The sequence below is a fragment of the Sebastes fasciatus genome, chromosome 19, assembly GCF_043250625.1.
Source record: "Sebastes fasciatus isolate fSebFas1 chromosome 19, fSebFas1.pri, whole genome shotgun sequence".
Taxonomy (NCBI): Eukaryota; Metazoa; Chordata; class Actinopteri; order Perciformes; family Sebastidae; genus Sebastes; species Sebastes fasciatus.
This window is the reverse complement of record NC_133813.1, coordinates 19,188,567-19,212,617: the sequence shown is the minus strand read 5'-3', so window position 1 is coordinate 19,212,617 and position 24,051 is coordinate 19,188,567. Positions and strand designations below refer to the sequence as shown.

The following is a 24,051-nucleotide window of genomic DNA, read 5'->3' as shown; positions in this document are numbered from 1 at the left end:
GGACTAAACAGCACACTATTTAAAATAGGTAAACATGACACAGGTAAATGTAATTATTGAGGACAAGAGGAAACGGTGGAGCATGTAATGTTGCATTGTGAGAGATATGAAGAAGATAGAAGGCATTTGAGTCAAAGAGATTAAAGTACACTTTGATTTAATAGATATTCTACAAAAGAACTCACTAAATGATTGTTATAGAACATTATTTCAGTATCTTAGTAAATTAATATGATTGGAAAAATATGAGGTTGTTTGTTTTCTTTTTCTTTTATTTCTTTTTCCTTTTTAATTTTCTTTTCTTTTTCTTCTTTCTTTTTCTTTTCTTTATTTCTTTCTTTATTTTTGGGATATAGTAATTATAAGCAGAATGATCCACTCCAGTCCAGCAGGTGGCGCTAATGCACCAAATCGTTGTTTACCAACCACCAATAAACCTCAAAGAAGCAGCAGCAGCAGCAGCAGCCAGTGACTGCTGTAGTTTTAAGCTAACGTTGTTTATTAACGGGAGTTAAACTCTCCCGACGTGGTGCAGCATATTCACCACTTCCAGACTGGCATTTAGATCTCACAGACCTCTGTCAGACAGCCACAGACCTCACAGAGCAACACTGTTAGTGCCTCTTCCAACAACAGCTCGCACTAGCAGCAGCTAGCAGCAGAGGCGATGGAGTGGCTGGGTAACGGAGCTGCACTTTACCAGGATGAAGAGCCGAACAGAGATCCAGCTTCAGCAGCTAAGAGCTTCAGTGCTGTCTATCCACACCAGCAGGTAACTAAAGCGTAGCTATATATACATTACTTGGCATTGCAGAGGTAACTTAATGGTATTAAAAGCATGTTAACTAGATAAACCCTGTTTGAGTGGAGAGAGTTCAACTTCAAGTGCTGCACAGTGTAACATGTGTTACGTTGCCTAGGTTACTACCTCTTCTGCTATATTACATACGTTGCCTAGGTTACCTTTTCTGTCATCATCTTATCCACTATTACATTTAGTCAATAACTCTTATGGTGCACAACACCAGTGTGCAGGCTGCATGGAGTGAATGCTGACCTTATAGCAAACCCAGACCTGAGTAAACAAGCTATCTATAGTCCACTTTAAGATAAGATATTCCTTTATTAGTCCAGCAATTTGGGACATTTGCAGTGTACAGAAGCTAAAGGGGATAGTGCAAAAACAAGATGCATCAGCTAACACAGTTAAAAAAAAAAGAAGAGCTAAACAAAGTGTAACAAAATATGAACTATTTAAATAGAAGGAAGTATAAAAATAGGAGCAGTTTATACAGTATTGACAATAAACAGACTATTAACAACATTGCACAAGTGGAAAATGATATTGCACAGTGAGAATTAATGAAATTCCTCCTGAAAATATCAGGTTATTGTCATGGTGTGAATGTGGTCTACTGGGAGCAGTGCTGGTTGTGGAGTCTGACAGCTGCAGGAAGGAAGAACCTTCACACACTTTGGGTGGAGCAGCCTGGTTATAAAGAAAACAGACACTTGCTGTGTCACCATCCTGTCATGGACATGGCAGGAAAGATGGTGAAGGTTTAGAGGCCACAACAAGACATGAAGCAGCAGCAGCAGCCCACTTTCCCTATTTCCCCCAGGTCCTCCTCGATATTCTCAGACACTGACAGCTGTGTGTGGTGTGTGGTGTCTGTGACTAGAAAAGGCATTTGGCTGTTTTGGTAGCCGTGAAACAAAATGGAAACAAGCCTTTTATTTTTAGCCCTCTCGCCCCACCCTGTACCAAATACAGCATTGGTTGTGGTTAAAAGCCAAATGGCTTCGTGTGTGACTCGGGATGAGGGGCAGCTGTTCCCTCTAAGCACACAGCCAGTCTCTCTGTGGAGAAAGATTTATTCGGGCTATATAGAGAACATATATAACAAAGAAAAAGGGATGAGGATTAAAACAAATCAAGCCCCTTGGTGATGTCAGATTGTGTTTTAACAAAGCAAACTACACCACAGGATTCTTGCATATGCAGAACCTGTGAAAGTTGCATTGTGCAAGTGAAAATTAGGTAATTATCAGGTTTGGCTGGTGGAGAACCAGAAAAGTAGCAGGTGCATTTTTGAGTCGTTCCAACCACTGTGGTAGGTAGACAGGAAATATTAGTTCCCTGCTCTAATTTGTACAAAGCACAATGTGTACGTAATGTGTATGTTATGAGGATTTACTGTTAATTTGACTTGAGTCACTGACAGAATCTAAGGTTGTGTGCGAAATTCCACACTAACATGCTATTTCTAACGCTTCAATTTAACTGTAAGTATAAGATTTCACTTTGCTAGGCGTTATATTTGTTTTAAAACAATTCCAACTTTGATTGAAATCGTTGTTTTGGTCACATGAGGTTGGCACGGTTACATGTCTCCAACCGGCAAGGAGGCTCTCGGGAAGAGACGACGTAAATTACTGCTCAGTGCATCCGAAAAAAAATACGTACTACTGTTTATTCACACAAAAGTATGTTGAATGATAGTACACATATTGAGTTTGTGGTACATAGTTTGCGATTTCAGTCGAAGCCAGTGTTTCCCTGTCCTAATCTCTTTTTCTTCCATTTACCTCACACCAGTCACCAACACCGCACATTTGTGATTGTGCCATGGCGTCGCTGTGCCAGAGCCAGCAGCGCTGCGTGAAGGCCTCCATCGTCTCTAGCTGGAGGCTGGCCGAAGCCCAGGACCAGCTGTGCTCTTTGGGCGTCCACAGCTCCGAGTCCCTGGAGCAGGAACGAGCTCGAACTCTGGCCTGCCCCTCCGAACTCACGCACACAGAGGAGGAGTGGCGTCGCAAGGAGGGCATGCTGGGAGGTCAGGGACCCAGCCGCAGTCCTGTGCTCGGAGCTGTAAGAAGTTGGGATGTTTTTGATAAGGTAAGCAAACAGTTTGGCGCTGTTCACGTTTAAGTGAGGCATAAAAGCTGACGTGGAAAATTTAAAGCAAACAAGATCATGACTTGAATTGTTTGATGGTGTGTACTGTCTACTAACCATTTAATAATGTTTTCAACAGTGAGTCAGTGTACTCTCTCTCTTCCAGAGTATCATCAATGTCCAAAATCAACCTGTAGAGATGGATCAGGACAAGTGCAAGACGTTCCTCCAAAAATATGACCAAGAGCTCAGACATTTTGGTAAGTGAGACGCCAAATCTGAAGGGCAGGACTTCTTCTCCAGCTTTACTGGAAGAGGTCATATTTAGTTTTCATATGCATACTTGATTGATTGAACTTTTATGCAGGAATTTCATCTCAACACACCCGACTGTGGTGGAAGAAGGCAACTGTTTTTAAGCAAACTCATGGCCCTTGTCAGTTATAGAGTGGTTGCAGTTGGTGTTTTATCCAAATTATCATTACTTTGCATGTTTGTGCCTCTGGCCAGCAAGGCAGTTTGTACTGCATGTGAGTTGTGCTGAAGAAGAGTCTTTGTCACAGTTCGTACTTTCAACGAAGTGCTGCACAATTAATCGCGATCACAATTTGGGCTTCCCACAATTAAATGAACATGATCACCTGCGATATTGACATTTAAAATGCGCGTTCTGCTCATAGAAAACTCTGCAGCATATCAAATCAAACCAGCCGGTGATGGAGATGTTTTGGCTTCCCTTTTGGGTATAGATATTATCTATTCAACCAATGTGTTTATGATTAAATTAAGAGCATAACATTGTTTATCTAGCCTCTTAATGTTGCTAATTTTGCACCAGATTAAAGCATTTCACTTTGAAATGTAGCTGAGAAAGGGGTAGGGTGAATATTCCTGTATGTTATCATATTGCAATATATATAAAGCAGAAATAAATATTGCAATATCAGTTTTTTTCCAACATCGTGTAGCCCGAATTTGTACATTAAGAGGGATGCAGCACAGCATGGAAGTGAAAACAGTGCTCTATTCATTTTAATGTGAAAGTGCAATAAAAATATGCTGTCGCTAAAATCAAAGGTTAATCGTAATAAATAATAGTGATATCAATATTGATCAAAATAATCGTGATTATCATTTTGGTCATAATCGTGCAGCCCTATTTCAACGGTTGCCATACCAACAATCTAACTTTTTCAAAAACTATAGATTAATTTTATTGAGATGCTTTTGGCAAATGATCTGGACGAATATAAAATACCGGCTACACGTTTCTTAGTGTGAAAGCAGAAGTGCTGGATAGTCCAAATTGTTCCCATGAGAAAGCAGGCACTAATTACTAACTCTACTATGAGAGCTTTAAGTGCCCAACGGTACACTCTTGTGAGAATGTTACTATGGTAATTAAATGGATGTTTGCTGTAAATATTTCTGACAAAACGGTAGCAAGCAACTGAGGTTTCTTTGGTGATAGTTTAACATGCAAAATCACCCTTATAATCCTTCTTTATGTCTGAAAACATGTCTTTTTTTATCCATTGATCAGGTATGTTGCGGAGATGGGACGACAGTCAGCGGTTCCTCGCAGACATGCCTCAGCTCATCTGTGAGGAAACGGCCAACTACTTAATTCTCTGGTGCATGAGACTACAGCAAGAAGGGGTAATGTACTGGAAGGATTAGGCTCGTGTTATTTCATCTTTTTATTGTCAACAATACCTCAAACATAAAACCTACACACATAGAACACAGAACTCACTTTCTGTCAAAAAGAAAACTATTAGAACACATAAGAGCCATCTAGTTGCTGTGTTGCTTCATTATGATAAACACGGTCGGCCAGTGTATTTCCGCTCACCTCGTCAAGCTGTGAAAGCAGTGTAAACATGGGACCACGTGCCCGAGCATGTGCACTGACATCTGCAGGCAGTGAAAACACAGTTGTGGGGTGGATTTAGTATAATCTCCCTCAGTGCCAACAGAGATTATTACACCTCCAAATAAAGAAATGGCCTCACCTGCTCCGTTAGTCCCATATGTGGAAACTAATTTTAATCTAATGCAGTACCACACAATATGAAGGTGTTGGAAGTACAGAATTTGCCATCGTGCTGTCAGCGCTCTGTTGAAATCTGACATTTTTCAGTGATATACTTCTGAAACTTTGCCACAGATAGCATGCACACTGATGCTCCAGTGAATTTACGCTCCAAAGTAGCTGTAAACGCACCATGTACAACAGCACATACTGCATCAATGCTGGGTATTAGAAATCAGTAATAATTACCAAGTTTATAATAGTTTGGAATTTTCAATTAGTGTTTCTTTTATTTTAGTTTGGTTTTAGTTCGTTTTCAGAGTGTGTTTCCTATATTTCAGTTCAGTTTTTCAGTTTTAGTTTTTATAGATTTAGTTTTACAGTATTTTTAGTTTGTTTTTGTTAGAGCAAGGTATAATGTCTCAGAAGTATGTAGCTATGAAATGCATGGTTGGAGAACTGTGTAGGAATGGCCATAATGTTTAATCTTTGCGCTTTGTTAGTGTCCGATGTGAAGGAATTTGCAGCATCACCTGAAATGTCAAGTTTGTTCAATTTCTGTCACGAGAGATGACGGAAATTCTTGCGTTTTCTTTTTTTCTGTAGTGATATATTATAGCTAGTAAAAACTAAAACAGAAATACATTACGTTGATTTTTATTGTTTTATTCGTTTTTTACCCAGGCAGTATTGTTTCAGTTTACTACAAATATTTTTCACTGCTTACTTTTGTTTTAGTTTCAGTTTTAGTTCACTATGATGCTCTGGTAATTACATAGCACAAGCGATTTGAGACATGACTTATATAAACTGGGTGTTGTCCTGCAGAAAGAAGCGCTGATGGAGCAGGTGGCGCACCAAGCTGTGGTCATGCAGTTCATCCTGGAGATGGCCTCGAACTCTCAGCAGGATCCCCGAGGCTGCTTCAGACAGTTCTTCCACAAAGCCAAAGTAAGATGCAATCATCTGATAATACTGTGTGTGTGAGTACATATCTGTGGCTTTCGTTCTGTTGTGTCTCGGGCAGTTTTCCCTAATATTATTGCCTTGGTTGCTGTGTAGGAAGGACAAGACGTCTACTTAGAAGTCTTCCACACAGAGCTCGAGGCCTTCAAACACAGAGTGAAAGAATACGCAGTCAAGTCTAGAATCGACACATCCAACAATGTTGAACAACACAAAACCGGCACAAACTTCAGACTCGACCCCAAAGAAGCCTTGGACTCTTTACCTCCGGTAAGTGCTCCTCCTCCTCTTCTTCTTTTTCATAGGCTGTTGCAGTTACCCCACACAGCTGTCGGGTGGCACCATTGAGCTATTGTATGTTAGTCCTGTGATCATATAGAACTCATCTTTAGTTGGATGCTGGATTTGAAAGCTTCAGCACACTTACTTATATTTCCTAGTGACATCATTGTCACAACATATGCAAATAACTATTTTCACATGCAGTAAATGGTAGTTAGTACTTGCGGCCAAAGCAGCTTCCAAAAGTTGATTTTTACCTGCAAACCAGGACCTGGAGTTCATGTTGCTGTTGTTGATTTTAAACACCAACTTCTGCCAAATAGTAGAAACTTGATAGAACATCCTCTTATTAGTTATACCTGACTCAAATGGGTCAAATGTGCTCGCTGTTATCATGACGTCCCAAGCTAAAACAAAATTTAATTCGTCAGGCATCACGAATTCCACAGCAGCGTAATCTTGAAACTGTTTTACAGCTCCACCAAAATCAAAATCTCTCCTGAAACGTTCAAGCTAAATAAGATTAGCATTTCTGGGGCGCTGCTTCATTTATTGATTACATGGTTAAATAAATGAACTCACTGTTTAATATGTACCGTATGCATGTGTGCTGATACTTTTCCAAGTCCAAACAATAGATATTTTCATTTTGTTACGTAGTTTTTTGTGCTTTTCATGCTGAATAACTTGTTTCTAAGAAACGTATGTACACACCTCTGGTTAAAAACAATATTTAAAGTGCTGCTTTTTGTGTGATTCTTTGTGGAGAAACTCCGTTTTACAGATCTGTTGATGAAATCAACTAATCGATTTGTCGGCAAAAGCGTATGAGTGTTAGTCACAGGACGGCCCTACATTATCTCCTCACCTCTGTCATCAGACTTTGTCTCTTCCACTTAATCATTGTGTCAGCAGCTCAGGTATCAGAAAATCCCCACACAGACCATTCATTCTTCTGCGTCATTATTTGTTCCTAGATACCTGCTTTACCTGCTCTGCCATTTTAAAGGAAAAGAGGAGTAACATGTGACAAATGTGTCACAATGTGAGCAAATGGAAACTCTGGACCGTCTGTAACAACAGACACGGAAGAGATTTTTATTTATATCAATATTCAGATTAAAGTAGAGAAAGTGAAAGTTGCTACGTGCTTTTCTACTAAACTTGATCTTTGTAGTTTGAAAGCCTTTTGTAGGCAGGAGGGAATGAGGCCTCCTCCCCTCTGTTGGCCCCACAGCTTGACGAGCTGCCAAACATCTACTCTGAGGAAAGAAAAAAAAATCATCCTCCCCTTCGCCCACAGAGGAAAGACGGCTCCCCAGGAATGCGATCGAGCCTGTTGAAAGCGAAGCTCGGCTCTCCTGGTCCCGCTTTTTTTTTAGATTTCTGTCGTTTTCTTCTCGTAGCTTCTCTCGTCACCTCCTCAGTTTAAACTCGCAGTCAGTCTCTGGAGGAGAACATGTACATGAGAAGCTGTTCTTTATAGAAAAAAATCATACGTTTGAGTCTTCCCAGATTTGTTTTAGTTCACGGTAAACATCTCTGCAGAGGAAAGTTTGTGAATTAACGATCAAATGTGTAGTGTCAGCTCAGATTAGGGCATGAAATGTTACAGAGGCAGAGTGCAGTTACATAACCAGTATAATCCCCTAACTAGGCGACAGTAGGTTAATCCCCCAGAGTCTCTCTCCAGCTCCATTTTAAACCTGTTTTTGACTTAGATTTGTGCTCGACAAACCTCACCTGTGAATGTTTATTTGTCATCAGACCCTCCTGTGTTCCTCTCCCTCCACTAGGTGGCAGAGTACCCCATGAAGCGTTGTTTAGAGGCTGGACTGTGGACAAGCACAGGGAGGTGGACAAAGGACGACACGACAGAAACAGACGATATACGCATGATGGAAACCTCCTAGGGATTATAGGATCAGCCCCCCCTGCTTTTCCTCTCATCTCCATCGCCTCACCATTTATAGGAACAAGCCCTCTTTGTACAGCAGGACAGGCTGAGTAACACCAGTGCAGAGCAAAGGAATAAAAAGGAGACATGATCAGTCTTTTTACGCTGCGGGAAAATAATGTTTTGTCGACGACAAACATTTCTCAGTGTTTACCGATTGTTATGCCAACGTGGTTGGCCTCTGGCGAGCTGGTTCCTGCGGTTGTCTCTTTGCCAGCTAAATGCACGTGTTGTGCCATAACCCTGGTTTTACAGATCGCTGGTTCATTTTAATTTCTCCTGAAAAAAGAGAAACATTCTTACATGGAAGCAAAACAAAACTGACAAATTGAAATCCAGACAACACAAAGAATACTAAACCAATAAAGTCTTTGGGCAGTTAGGTACCCAATCCAATGCCTGAAGTGGGACTCAGATCAGTGGACATCTGAGGAGTATTGTTTATTATAGCTGCTTAAATTGAATCATGAGAAGCACGACTGACAGATCAACGGCTTTGTATCCTGTGCGGTACAAGTTAATGGTGAACATTTCATAGACAACTAGACTAGATACTAGGCTAATACTGTGCTTGACATAACATGTCTTAAAGCAACATTTGAAACTACCGTGTGCCAGTTTACAGTAACTACTGTAAAATAGAGCGAAGGTGGTGGTTCAGCAGGTGTAATCTTGAATAATTTGATATCAATCATGAGGGGAAAAAAGAAGTTACTTAAAGGCAAAGCTGTGGCGTTGGAGAAATATTTTTACAGGAGAGTTTCAGACTTGTTGTCATACCTTTTTATATTTGGTAAAGACATACATGGCCTCACATTTTTCATTGTTTTTTTGCTTTGGTTTGCTAAAAGCAAACCTGCTAGCTGTATGCTAGAGCAGATTTATCTGTATTTAATGGCGTAATGTCTGAATCTGTACGAACACAGTTCCAGTTGTGGGTACTTTTGATTTGCATTTTCTGCAGCATTTAACTTATCAGGCTAGAACTGAGTTACATAAAGGTTAATTTAAAAGGTCTTGGGTCAGATTCACCCCGCAGGCCTCGGCTCTTACAGCTTTCAGATTCACAACTGAGATGCATGTTCGGAGTTGTGCACAACCCAGAGATCTCTGTGTGTGTCTAATCATCAGGAGAGGATAAATAATGCAATATGTGTGGGTGGCTAGTCAGTTAGTTATCTAAAATGAGCAGACAATGCAGGGATGCTTCAAGATGGTAGCGTTTGGTGCAAATGTTTTAACTCTTTCTTGGCTTTTTGTCAAACATTATTGTGTCATTACCTGTTTGTTGCCATTCCTCGTCGTGCCAGAAAGGCCATCGAGAGCTGCCTCTCTTGTTGCTCGAAGAGTTGATGATTGGTTGTCTTTGAACATGAAGGTCAGAGCATGTTACAGCTTCAGGAGTGGAACAGTTGATGTATGCGAGAGTGGTTTTATCATTAAGGTTTTTCTTTAAAAATAGGTATTCCTAGTGTTGTCTGGAGAGGCTTAAAAGAGCAATTAAAGTGTGCAAGTAATCCGACTACCTCCTTTACATCTGACATTAATATGCACCTTTGACCTTCAGTGTCTAACTGTGCAGACAAAACACAAATTCTCACAATACATAATGCGTACAAAATCACTGGAAAATCAATTGAATCCCCAGTCCACATACAACAGAAGATTACAGTAATCGTTGTTGGCTCTATTGTCCTCCTCTGTGACAGAAATAATTCAGCCTTTCAAAACAATAGTCAGTTGGTTGAAGCGGCTTAACATAAGGCAAAGACGAATAATGAGCTAAAGACAACAGTGCATGCTTTTTAGTATGTGAGACAATATAACAACTCAGCATTTATTACATGACAAAAACATAAAGTCAGCTCAACTTTACGAGGATTTTAGAGACAATGTTGAGTGTAATTATCCATATGTTACATCTGGGTGTAAGAGGCATGGTAATGTAAGTTGTAAAAGGGCACTACGTTTGTCAGTTTATTCACCTGAATTTTGCATTCACATAATCAAAGCCTCAAATTTCAACTGAAACACAGGTGATGGAAATAAAAGGGTTTACTAGGCCTGCATGGGCTTTGTCACCTGATTCGACTGCTATCAAGCCATTGAATAGGGGTTGTTGGTCGCTATAAGCCTCATAGATATGGGTGAGTAGGGCCCTACTATGCCTACTATGCTGTGAAAGTGAAAGCGAAAACTTAAAAGCAACAAGTTCTAACATGTAACACTGCATGAAACGTTACGTTTTGAACACAGAGAAAAAGGCTTCTTTAGGCAACCAGAACCACTTGGTTAAGTTTAGGGAAAACATTGTGTTTTGCCTTAAAATAACTATGTTTCAAAAGTGAAACAAAGACAACCAGACGTTCTTGGTTTCACACAAGATGCAAACCCCAGTCTCCTGGGTGAAAATACTGTATTTTGTGACCGATCCATCGCTCTCGACCTCCAATGCATATGGAGTTTCACGCTGTCTATACTACAGCGCTTTGACTTCCGCTTTTGCTCCTGTCGTCATTACTACGGTCGCTAGAGGTCACTTGCGTTGTCTTTTATTCCTTCTTTCGGTGAGCTACCATGTGAATCGATGATAAAACCTACTAGTGGATGCAGAGGGCCCTTCTGACCCACATCTATGAGGCTTATAACCAGTTATTATGCCCCATTTAATGACCTGATAACAGGCTAATCGGCTGGCTTTGTGTATTTATTTTTAACAGTTCAGTGATGGGCCAGAGTAAAACTAGCTTACTTTTTCTTGACCAGCTTGCCATCTACAGTACCCAGCATCTGAAACCGAATCGCAACCGCCAGTTTCCTTACACAACTACTGTGTGCAGACTGAAGTCAGTGGTGTGTCACTTAAAGTTCACGATCCTGGAAGGAGGTGAAAAGCAGCAGTACGGAGGGGAGGGGGGAAAAAGGGCTGAGCGCTCCACAAAGAGACTTTTGCTGTATGTTTGTATGCAGAAAGGAACTCTGCATCTGAATGTGTTCTGCACTTTATATTTCTCTGCCGAGGTTGTTTGAAGCACTTGACTTTATTATTCTTCCTCATAGCGTATTTTGGATTTAGTCACTTTTTTGTTGTTTTCCCAGCGGGCTTTAGATGAGTTTGTGTTTTTTAATTGTGTGACATTTTTTTTTCTTTTTTTGTATTCTATTTGCTGACTTTTTTTTGTCAAAGTATTCGAGGGAACTTTTGCCAGATTTATCAGGCTTCCAATTAACTGACCCGTTGATGATAATCTTCTTTTAACAAGACAGACAAAATCAGTGTGAAAATCTGCTGAGCGGCACAATCGGTAAGATTTTTACTGCGGACTGTGGAATTAAAGATGCCATACAATGCATTAAAGTACAATACATGTGTTGTTGACTTAAAGCTACTGTGTGATGCATTGGTCTGCAGTGCACCTGTCATTTCACTATCCATTATTTCACAGATTTGTTGTGAGCTCTGCACAGTGCTGGTGTAGAGCAGTGCACATAATAAGTATCCTAGTATACTGTAAACATAAACAGAGGTATTGTAAGCAGTGAAGCTAAAACTGTGTGCTGTAGCGGTCTTTAATGTATTTCTTTTTCTCTTGTTTTTTGTCCACAGTGACTTATCAACTATGCAATACAATTGTATGGCTTAAGCTGTTATACTAAACCTGTGACCAATGTCCATGGTGTCTCAACGTCCTAAATTATTCAAAGATTATCAAAATTGTGTGAGTGTAAGACTGAGAGACTTGGTATAGGAATTTCAGTCACTAAGCTATGAATATTAAGGAAGATTCTACACTTCTCACTCACGGTAGTCTACTGTAAGATTTGGCTTCTCTTGCCGCTGTTAATAACTCAAATATAAAACAAGTGCTAAATGTTTTGTGTCTTGTTGTCAACTGCTACAGTAATTATACAGCAGGCTCCTCTGACATCTACTATTGAGGAGCCTGAGCTGATGTCATCCTTAAATCCTTAAAGGGGAACTCCACCGATTATACACATCAGCGTCTGTTCAAAGGTCCTGGGTAGTAGCTACTAATGCACATGTGGAAAAACTTGCATAAATCCTTTTGTCTGATAAATATATAAAACATTTTTTGGAGCTAGATATGGAAGAAGATTAGGGCAACATGTGAAAAAATTATTTGGGTTTTGAGTTTAAAGTCAGAATTTTGAGATTAAAGTTCTGAGAATACATTTAAAGAGGACCTATTTTGCTTCTGTGCTTTTTCCCCAAAGTTACAAAGCCCAAAGTCCACTCCAAAGGGAGTTACTTTCCCCCACAGAAACACTGCTCCTGAACTGCCTGAAACACCTTACTTTAAGTCCTGCCCTTTCTTCTGTAACGTGGTGATGTCACCAAGTAACACATTTGCATAGAACATGCCTAGCGGCTAGTTTGGCACGTCTCTAAGCAAAGCTAGTTAGAGCGGAGCTGGTGCGAAGTTTGAAGAGTTTGGTTCGGTTGACCAATCACAACAGAGTGGACCGGCTGACCAATCAGAGCAGAGCTGGGCAGGAGCTCAAACAGAGCGTTTCAGACAGAGGGTGAGAAGAGGTGCTGCAGCACAGCTGGTGTGAGGGAAAAAATCAATCATTGAAGCATGTAAACATGTTCTATTAGAAACCCCAAAGACAAGTATGCACCTAAAAATAAGCATAGTAGGTCCTCTTTAAAGTCAAAAATATGTCTTTAAACTCAAATGGAAAACAATCAGGTGGTTAGAAACACAGATATATAGACGGTCAGAAAGCAGTGAGTTTAACAGACCTCTTTAGCGCACTCTTCATCTCTGTTTGGGGCTAATGGCTCCAGGCTACATTAGACAATACTAGCAATTATATACCACACCCGACTCTCAGACTAACTGTCAGCGGTTGAGTTGCATTGTGGGTAATGTAGACACCAATAAAGAAAATATCTCTGTTTCTGCTGCGTCAATTTTGATTTTATTTTTTTTAAACTGTCCCTCATGAGTCAGACAGTGTTATAGAAAACAATGCTGAATCGGTGTGTTACTGTCATAATTAGTCAAATTAAAACAATAACTGGGAAGTTCTCCAGTTGTGTTATTCTGATGTACAATAATATACTACATACAGTAGCTAGTATCAGAAGCTTCTAATGATTCATAATAAATACTCATGACACGGTTGTCTATGAAGAGGAGATGTGCTTTTAAATATTGTATTCAAGTGTTTTAAGAAATACACACAGTACAGTTCAGGAAACATTCACTGCATAAATGAGGCTACAGTACATTTTAAAAGGCAAGTTAGCATTTCTGTGGCTTTTAACGTGGTGAAACATTCTTAAGTACAAAAACACATAGCTGCAGATCGACCTTGAATGCTGTGATGTCTTTGAACAACATGATAGCCCTGTACAAACTGTTCTTCAATGTTTTAAGTTAATACATTATTCAATTCAGTTGTCAAGTCACATTAAATGGCAAATATCAGTATACATTTAGAGGCTTGGTCATAACAAGGAACGCCTGGTTAAAATGGAGACACTGGCGTATTTCAGAGACAACACAATTAAGACTTAAGGTGGTTAAAAGAAGCTGTTACACAAAGATGGTTTCATTAAAATTTTTAAATATTCAATATAATAATTTTCTTTTCATACAAACTACATTCACTGAGCTACCGGTTATATTTTCGAAAGCAGCAAAAGGCACTCCTGCAAAAGTGAAATTACAGTAATTTGTAGAACAATTCCCTTTAGTAATTCCCATTGCATAAGAAACAGTTATGTGCAGTTATGCACGCCTGCAATATTGCTTTCAAATGATTTCTAACAAATAAAATCTCTTATTTAGCTCAAATTATCTTGTTGCTGGTGTGCCAATTACTTTCAGTGTTGCTGCCATCAACTAAAAAAATAACTTATAATTTCAGTTAGAAAACCTAAAACTTAAAAAACGTCTTGTGAACGTAACATTGATATTCTATTGCTGAAGATCTTGATTCAGTGAAGTCCTGGCTTTTCAAGGCACATTGTTAAATAAAGAGACAATGATTCATGTTTGAAGGATTGTATGCACACATCCTGAGAGTTTCCAAAAACTAATTTCAGCGACATTGTGGAAACAGTGCAACAGTGAAGTTTTCCTCCAACAACATCTGAAGTCTTACTCCTCACTTTGAACATTCAGAGTGTATAATTACACAGACGGCTCTTCTTTTGTTTCACAGAAAGTGGCACCTGATTGGACGGTGCGTGCAGAGCCGTTTTCTGCCAGTAAACTTTAACCCTTCTTGCGCCTCTCGGTTCGGGCTTTCTATGCAGCTTTTTGTTTGACGGAGGAGAGTTTGCTGTGGAGGAACGCCTCGACGTGCGGCCAGATCTTGTTGGTTTCTGTGCCAGAGAAGATCTTTAGTACACCTTTACTCCTGGAGGGGCAAAGAAAAACAGAAATCAGTTTTTAAAGTGCAGAGTACTACCTTCAGATATTTTGTGCAGCAAATAAAACATGTAACAGAAATCAGTCATTTTTCATCCTTTTAAAGTAAACACTTTCTGTGCACTTTTATTCCGAGTCTGTACTTTTCTGTACTTCCTTCAAATGATGAACAGCCTCACAAATGCTGGGATAAAAATAAGTGGGACACTGAGCTAAGCACATCCGTATGGTTTGAGGAAACACAGAGTAATGTGTTTTCCTGCCTAATTAGTCCAGAAATAGAAATTATGATGCATGTACAAACTGGGTCCACAGCCTCGAAAAACTAGTGTCTGTACTTTTGTTTTCGTTTTGCTTGGGCTATTGACTCTGGAAAGCCTTAAAGATACCTTGGAATGTGGTTCTTAAGCAATTCTTCAGTCATGCAAGCAACGCTGAGGAATGTGGAGGGAGACCAAAGGTCAAAGTTCAATAGAATGTAGCCTTTTACCTACATTAAGGCATTTATGTGGAGTACACTTCAGTGAGATGTTACGCTGTAATGCAGTCAAACATCTGCCCATTTGTCCTCTTTACGTTCTCTCTGTAGGGCTGCTAAATAGGTTGCCATAATAAGCAATGTCTGAATGTAGTCGACATATGTAGGTGGAAGTGTATTTTGATTTATCTGTGCTACCTGTAGTACTCTAAGACAGGCTCTGTCTGGGTTTCATAACCCTTCAGTCTCCGTGTGACCGTCTCTGGTGTGTCATCTTCCCTCTGGACCAGAGGCTCCCCTGTCACATCATCGAGACCCTGGAGAAAACACATAAAAACACGTTTTTGGAACCGCCGTGAAACAATCAGAAAATAATGTTTTATTCTTCTGTTTCACTGCTTTGTTCTCATTAACGCCGCTCCCTCTCTTCATTCACTCAAGCTCATCGACCATAGCTGCTCTCTTTCTCCCTCGCTTGTTGAGCTGAGGAAGAGTGGCCAACTTTGAATGCCGATGACTGTAACACAGCTAGCATTTAAAATGAGTAACAGTGGAGCCATGACCAGTTTGTTTCATAAGTGGTGTAGAAATGGGCAGTGGACAGGACACCGGCCAAAACAAAAACAGACGTTTCGGACCTGAATGGAAATTTCAAAAGGTGAACATATTGGCTGTAGCGTTGTTGGAGAAGCCAGTCTTTCAATTTCCTTTTCTTTTCAGTTTCCTTAATCTTTGATATATTACATATTGGTCCTTTAAGAAATGCTTGAGGCACTGTAACTTCCAGCTATTGTACTAGTCCACAACCGTAGGATTTGTCCAAAGCCCAAGCCCACACAACACATGGACTGGTATGCTGAATTATGTTAAAAGACATTTAGTGGGGTGACTTTGTGAAAACATTTCTTGCATTTCATCCCTAAGTGTGATGTCATCTCTATTTTGCCATTGTATAGCCTACATGTAGGGTTTAAACACAAGCCAGAAAAGCAGTTGGTCATTCGATAATGATGTCAATCAGAAACAGTAGCAGGACCTTTGACCACTTTATATCTTTTCTAGCCACATCTTCTCCAAAACCACAGGCCTGTTTCACTGCAGACATTTTGACTTGTCTTAGTAAGAAAAGCACACGTGTTACTAATACCATTAACGATGGCTCTGTTCTATTCAAGTGTCCCAGTAAGTCATGACAGTGATCCAGCATGTACAATACCAGGACCCTGAAACTGAAGCAGCTAAATGGAATTAAACCATCATCAATTGTATTATTTACACTCTAGCTTGTAGCAAAGTGGATTTACACCAGACGGTTAACAAGCTAACAAGCTAATGTTTACCAGGTAATGTTTACCATGTTCACCATCTTAGCTTAGCATACTAAAATTTGCTAATGAACACTAAATAAACACAAAGTACACCTGAGGCTGATGGGAATGTCATTGGTTTTGCAGGTATTTGGTCATACACTAAAGTATCAGACAAATTAAATGTTTGACTTGCTGGTGGTGCTAGAGGAAAAGTCGGCAGGTTTCGCCCTCTGGGGGAACAAAATTTCAAAACTTTCCATTCAATAGTAGTTGGACCAACAGACTAACGTTGCCGTCTCTGGAGCCGCTAAGCATGACTGAAATTCAGCAGCACAGCAGCAGCTGTATTGAACTAATCAGAAAGACTAGAAGGAAAAGTGAAGGTCTATGTGTCCAAATATTTTCAACGCTAGCCAATAAATAGAAACACGCACCACACAGGGTAGTACTGGCGTGAGGTATACATTCACATTATCACCAGCTACATCCCTTCAAAGTATCAGTCTACCCTATTGTATATTTCAGCTGGAGATGTAGTTATGAAACATGCATGGACAGCTCCAGGAATATGACAGTCTTCTGTTTACTCAGAGAGCATGCACAGTCCCCGAAGAGCACTTCTAGGTTGCGGGGGAACAGCATGGATGTGCTCTCCCCAAAAAATCTGCATGAAGTCAATGATTTACATGCAACAACTGAATTCATGCCTATAAGACAATTCAAGTTTTTCTGAAAGCTAAAGTTGGATATCTAGTAAGAGACGTACCAGATGTTATATGAACCTCTGAGTGTGTTCACTATTCGTTTTTTTAAGCGAAGGTGACAGCTACATAAAGAACTAGAAGAGAGAAGAAATATTGGCCTTTTTTTTAAAACCTTGACTTGATTCCACTTTTTATGTCTGTTCCATTGTTCTCTCTCGAACAAGACCGAGATGAATAAATTGAAGCCAATGATTAACTGTAAATGTGTTACTCATCCAGACTGTGCAGGAAATTTAGCAGGAACGTGCTGCAAGTCACTAACACAGAGAGAGTACGTGACCACATTAGCTATGAATCATCCGTCAGTTACACAGAAACAGGCGCTCAAAACTGTACTTTGTCAACCTTAAGTGTGCATATACAGTATGTTATATATACATATGTATAGGGAGATATTAGCTTAATTAGCTACTTTCTAATAAATGTAAAAATAAATGTTGGAAGGTTAAAAACGATATGCAAAAGGACAAAAAGTCTGCAAAAGAGAACTTGGTCATGTCAATGTCAAATACTGTTTTATTGTGGATAAAGTATTTTCCTGTGTCAGAAAGCTCTCTCTCTCTCTCTCTCTCTGTAGTCATGGAAACAGGGTGCAATATGCGCATAAATGATGCCGATCAAAATAACTTCAACAAAAGTATTTTTGCCTGAGACACATCTTCACAAAACTGTCAGAAACCTGAGTTCCAATAGCATGCATAATTAAATAATGAAATGGTTCTGTGCTGACAATATCTGGAAGGAGTAAGAGAGGATGTATATTTACAGGGACTTTAGGCGGGTTGAAATCAGTGTTGTAGACTCTGCCGCTGGGAAAGTGAGTCCAGCGCGAGGTGAGCCTCTCCTTGATTGTCTGGAAAGGTACATTGAGGTTGATGACTGTATCCACAGTGTAAGCACAGTCTAGAGCCTCTGCCTGGGATACTGTGCGAGGGAAACCTGGTAGAGAGACAGACGGACGGACAGAGGATAGCAAGGCAAAAGATACAGGGAAGTAAGAAGGATGTGATAAATACCCTTACCAAAATGAAGTTTATTCAAGTGTGCTATTAGTGTACTTCTTTTGAACTTAAAATAAGAGAGTATACTTTCAGTTTACTTTTGATGTACTTATCAGAGATATACTTAACAAAAGTATACTTAAGTATACTTGGCTCATACTGACAAGTATACTTAAAAGTCTACTTGGCTTATACTGACAAGTATACAGAAAAGTCTCAGTCTACTTGGCTTATACTGACAAGTATACAGACAATTCTAAGTATATTGGGCTTATACTGAAAAGTATACAGAAAGTCTAAGTATACTTGTCTCATACTGACAAGTATGCTCAAAAATCTAAGTATACTTGGCTCATACTGACAAGTATACTTAAAAGTCTACTTGGCTTATACTGACAAGTATACAGAAAAGTCTCAGTATACTTGGCTTACACTGACAAGTATACAGAAAGTCTAAGTATACTTGGCTCATACTGACAAGAATGCTCAAAAATCTAAGTATACTTGGCTCATACTGTCAAGTATGCTCAAAAATCGAAGTATACTTGGCTCATAATGACAAGTATACTTAAAAGTCTACTTGGCTTATACTGACAAGTATACAGAAAAGTCTCAGTATACTTGGCTTACACTGACAAGTATACAGAAAGTCTAGGTATACTCGGTTTATACTGAGAAGTATACAGACAGTCTACGTATACTTGGTTTATACTGACAAGTATACAGAAAAGTCTATGTATATTTGGCTTATAGGCCTACTTACTTAATATTTGCTTAAGATATACTTAAGAAAAGTACAATTAAGTATTCTTGCCTTATACGCCTACAGAAAAGAATACCTGGTTTGTAGTTGTGCTTACTTTTTGATAGCCTATTAAAGTGTGTGTTTGTAAAAGGATGTTTTGATATGAATTTACTTCAATTCATCAACTTTTTGGATTATCCGTTCACCGTAGAGGCATGCGAGAACAACACATTTTATTTATAATTTTTTTTAATCTCATAACAAATCATCAAGTCAAATAGCAAACGTGGTATGTAATACATAAATCACTGGCTAAGAACTATAAGTTAAAGTATACAAAGTACACTTTCATGAACTAAAAAGCAGAGATGCTCACAAGTCATTTTTTTTGCAAGTCCGAGTCAAGTTTCAAGTCTTAACTACACCAAGATTTGAATTTAGAAATACATTTAAAGGATCAATGAGTTATCTCACGGTCCTACCATCGAGCAGCCAGCTGTTCTGGTCCATCGCTCTCAGGTCACTCAGGATGAGACGAGACATGACGCCATCAGGTACCAGCTGACCCTGATCAATACAGGACTTCATCAGCAGGCCGAGCTCTGACACACACACAGAAAAACAGAAACACATATATCAGTGCCGTTTTGGTATTGTGGGTTTGAATATCTAACTAAATGTAGGAGCTATTTATTTGTTGTTTTACTACTAATAAGTAGTATTGTGTGATTTATTATTCTAAATGTTTACTTTATTTAGATAAGATCTCTTTTGCTAGATATTTTTTTAGTTTAATTATTTTCTTGTTTGATATATTTAGTTTTTTGCGTAATTAATATTTTGCTTTCTTTTGTTCATGAATTGGGTAACACTGTGGGCATCCGCGGTTATACTGTATATACTGAAGGTATGCAGGTATAGGACCAGCATGTATCTGGGTGGGTTTATGGTTTTTACCAGAACAAGAGAGGCAGCGACATCCAATGTGCTTCATTTGCTTGCATTTGCTTGCATGTGCTTCATTTGCATGGACAATGGACCCTTTTGCCTGTGTAATCCACATACCCATGGTGCGTCAGTGGTCCTTTGATTTAAGTTTGATTTTTATGACAAATGGCCACTACACTAACTATAATAATCATACAATCAAGCTGCACAAGCGAACATTTTTCTGCTGTAAAGCTAGAAGATTTGACAGGATAATCCGGGTATGGGAGGTTAAGGAATGAGAGTTTATTTTTTTATCACTTCCACTTTAATTGGTCGGAGTCCAGCTGGAGAAAGGAATTTCCTGCAGCCTTGCAGAATCAAGCTGAATGTGCTGATATACTGCTGCTGTGGTGTAACCATAGTAAAAACCATAGGGTAGAACTAACAATAAAATATGTGCAAATTTTACAATGAAATTCAACTATTACAGCAATAACTCATATTCTGCTGAATTTTTTTCTGTTTGTTTAGCAAATGTTGTAAATGACAATGACACACTACCCGTATGCTTTAGGCCTGCACGCTGAAACAGAGCAAAGTGTTTACAAAGCAAAGGCATTGTTGCACGGCTACCAGTTTTATCAAGGCAAAGTGACCACAACTATGGAGGATTTTACTACTGGTAAGTGTATTAAAACCTTTTGTTAGAGTTAACAGGCAATGCTCACACCCAAACAAGCATTTCTAATGTTCAGTATGACTTGTGGGAGGGTTAATGAGGCAGACTCAGGAAGTGGAAGGTCACTGGTTCAGATCCAAGGACTGTTTGGGAAAATTCGAGCTGGGGGACGTCAATAAAAGCTTTGACTACCAGCTGCTGCAGTGGAGCTGCCAACAATAAATTGAAGAGCTTAAAAATGTCTCTATGTGCACAGTATGAAAGTATAACAGGGCAGATGAGTTTGCATAAATAGGGTAAGGTTTAAGTGTGATTGCACAGCAACAGTTGTTGCAGGAGACTCCACTTTAACCCTGCATTCCTGCTATGAACCAGTTCCTCAACTCAAGATTCACTTTACTGTCATTTCACTGAGTATTTGCATACACAGAAATATTGTTTCTCCCAGCTCCTGTCAGTGCCTCGGCTGGATAAAACTACTGTTTAACCACTGACAGTTATCCATATCTCTGATCTGCTCAGAAGGAATATATTTCAAACAATGTGTGCTTCCTACTGTATATTTAAAAAGTACAGAATGAATGGGTTCAACAACATGCAAAAAGACATATTTAATAACTATGAAATGTGACATTTGTCACACATTGATAATAATGATCTTTCTGTCTGCTCTGCAGATGGCTAACATTAGTATTGGTAGCCTCTTGGATGAAACTAGTTATACAGATCTGCCGCTATGTAATATAATCTTATAACACTAGATTTTCATTTATTTGTGTTTATTTTTATATATAACTGTACAAACATACTATACTTCTTCATCTGTAGTCCCTCCTCTCAAAGGAGCAAAGGTTGCAGCATTCCTTATCTTTACACCTCTCTTAATCATCGTCATCCAAGGTGATATTGAAGGGGGCAGCAGTGGGCCTCCTTCCAAAGCTCAGGTGATGTGTCAGGTGAAGTGTTTGCAGTGTAAACATAATACCAATACGCTCTGTAAGTAACCCTGCAGACCAGTTTGCCCTTGGCTAAAGATAAAAACACAGTTCATTTTAATCAACCTCACAGCAAGATAAAAAAAAAACTGGTATAAAGGAGTGGTGCTCTTATCACAGCAGCCCAGAAAACAAAACTTAGTGAGGGTATTTTTTTTTCATACTACAGTATAACTTCATGTCAATAATCTGGTTATGTTTTGAGCATGATAATGAGTATGTATATAATGTGGAATAACATTTCTGAAGTGTCTTCAGGTAACACCTGAAATAATCTGAAATTGCAGCGTCTTGAGTTCTTAAAAAAACCTGACCTGTCTAGATTCCATTTAAGATCACATAGCCTTGGTATGTGTTTTTTTTTATATAGGACACCGCTATCTTACCGGTTTTGGCGTTGATGTTGGTTCTCAAAATGTCCCCACTAGAGATGTGTTTCAGTGCAAAAGTTTTGGTTATCCGCGCCGAAACGGTTCCCTTCCCAGACCCTGGAGGTCCCATAATGACAGCACGGAAAATCCTCTGAAGAACCATCTCTTATTTGTTTATAAGTGTGAGTTTTTAAGGAGTAAAACAGCCGTATATCCTTCCCATGAATCCCCCTCTCCCTGGATGCTGGAGTCGAGGCTGGATCTGGATCTGGAGCAGGTATGACTTTATTTTCCAAGAAGTGCGCAACCAAGAGTGGGCGCGTCTTATTGCAGCCAGTCTAAGTCTAGTCTATCACAGGAGCTTTTTATTTCCCCGCATAAACCCAAGCAGCAGGAGGAGGAGGGGATGGAGGAGGAAGAAGATGACACAGTCAGATACGGATCCACTCCTCTGACGCTGCAACTCCAAGCGAAATGAGCCTCTTTCTCCATGCGTGTTGACAAACTTCCTCACCCAGACCCATGTCACTACACACCATGTTACTGGAGATTGTATTTATTGTAGCACGGTTACGTAATCGATCTACAGAGAGAGAGGGAGAAAAGCTTGTTGGCAAGGTTGCGGTGATTATAATCCCTTCCGAGCCTCGAACAGACATGCAGACTGGCTGCTGCAGGATGCAGTTGAATAACAACCAATCTGCTCTCTCTTCTCTCAGCATCTAAAACAATAAGAGAGACATTTTTAAAGGAATTAAACACGGTTTGCAAAACATTACTGGTCCAAATAACACTTGAATCGTTCAGAAAACAGTACATTTTGGGGTGGATTTAATCAGTCTGTTTATTAAAAGGCTTTCAATAAACAGACTAACACAATGATTAAATCCTGCTTTTAATAAAAGCAGGTTTCAAATCACTTTAATTTGCTTAATTGTATGCCCACACACTGTTATAAAACGAAAAAACATGAAAGAGTTTGTCCTTACAGTTTGTAGTAAGCCATTTGTTTACATTTAGATGTGCAAATATAATCATTAAGCCACTCCCACAGTGTTTTACTGAGTGTGTGTCTGACGCCATCTAGCGGTCAACGTATGGCGGTGCAGCCTTAGTAGTGATGGGAATTCCGGCTCTTTTTAGTGAGCCAGATCATTTGGCTCAGCTCACCAAAGAAGAGCCGGTTCTTTCGGCTCCCAAACGGCTCTTCATTTTACCACTTTTGCCTTTTTATAATTCAGCCAAATTTAGCTTTTGCTGTTTTGACCTATGATTAGTATGTGTGCACATATATCACTTAAATTATTCAATATAATTATACTAAACCTTATAATTTCAAGAATACCGTAATTTTACATGCTGGTTCGTTTCCGACTGTCACTCATCTTGTCTGCTATTTGCGCATCACTCCTCTCTCTATTTCTCTCCTCCTCTCCCTCCTGCTCTGGACCTGTAAACCGTCAGCGCGCCGCGCACCTCCGCCCCTCCGCCCCTCCCTGCTTGATGGTATGATCCTTGTCTGACATCACCTGATTGGTCGCACGGATGTCAATAACACAACGTCAGTCACAGTCAGTGCATGGAGTGCCCGTGGCACGGAGAAGATCATCCTATCATTCTGCCTTGACTGTTTGTAACTTTCAGAAATGCTTGTTAACAGCTACACCTGTGGCCGTTAAGTCAACGAAAGTCAGCGTCGGGCTCGCGCTTGCTCGCTCTAAATAGACATGAACAAGCATCGCTCAAAACAGTGAGGTGAAACATGTCAGCTAAAACCACAATATCACTCTATATTTCACCTGCTTGGCAGTAATGTTAGCTGACCAGACGAAGATCTCTCCATGAATCAATGCTGATCCTAGTGTTGGCTTTTCCTGCTTCAGCCCCAGAGGCTGAAGCAGGAAGAGAAACGTTATCATCTCCGACCGCGGTGGGAGGGAGACACCGGCACCCGGTCAGAGACAATAATGTTTCTTGCTGCGGAGCCCTGTCACTTCACAAGTTGGTCTGGAGGAGCTGCAGCATTTATTTCTGTACAAACGTCCACTGTACATTTACTAGATATTCTCAGAGCTAAACTAACTCTTCTGCAGTGTGTAGTGTGCGCGCATGCACGTGAGGTGGAGCGAGAATACAGCAGAGACTCCGGCCCTGGAGACCAAAGCTACGGTCTCCTCCGCCGCCAACACTGTTTTGCAAGACGGGCTTCACTAGATACAACTTTGAGGTTTT

The 24,051-nt window shown here is 39.8% G+C and overlaps 2 protein-coding genes across 3 annotated transcripts; one reads left to right on the top strand and one right to left on the bottom strand.

Moving 5' to 3' along the window:
* The first annotated feature begins 435 nt into the window (after positions 1-435).
* cdc37l1 (cell division cycle 37-like 1) lies at positions 436-13,195 on the top strand. The gene is made up of 8 exons (XM_074617576.1): positions 436-772; positions 2,600-2,899; positions 3,066-3,159; positions 4,443-4,558; positions 5,763-5,885; positions 5,997-6,170; positions 7,979-8,578; positions 10,029-13,195. Exons 1-7 carry the CDS (start codon positions 668-670, stop codon positions 8,093-8,095), a joined length of 1,029 nt encoding a protein of 342 aa, XP_074473677.1. The 5' UTR covers positions 436-667; the 3' UTR covers positions 8,096-8,578; positions 10,029-13,195.
* A 100-nt stretch (positions 13,196-13,295) lies between these two features.
* On the bottom strand, positions 13,296-22,545 carry ak3 (adenylate kinase 3). Of its 2 annotated transcripts, none has more exons than XR_012591608.1 (5): positions 21,835-22,545; positions 19,327-19,446; positions 16,575-18,037; positions 15,223-16,404; positions 13,296-14,535 (listed from the first exon to the last, which is right to left on the bottom strand). XR_012591608.1 is itself a non-coding variant. In XM_074617578.1 (5 exons), the coding sequence occupies exons 1-5, from the start codon at positions 21,980-21,982 to the stop codon at positions 14,424-14,426; spliced, it is 672 nt and encodes a 223-aa protein (XP_074473679.1). In that variant the 5' UTR covers positions 21,983-22,533; the 3' UTR covers positions 13,296-14,423. The 2 variants fall into 2 exon arrangements, 1 of the variants encoding a protein (XP_074473679.1); XM_074617578.1 differs by having other exon boundaries at positions 15,223-15,341; positions 17,865-18,037; positions 21,835-22,533.
* Between the last annotated feature and the right edge of the window lie 1,506 nt (positions 22,546-24,051).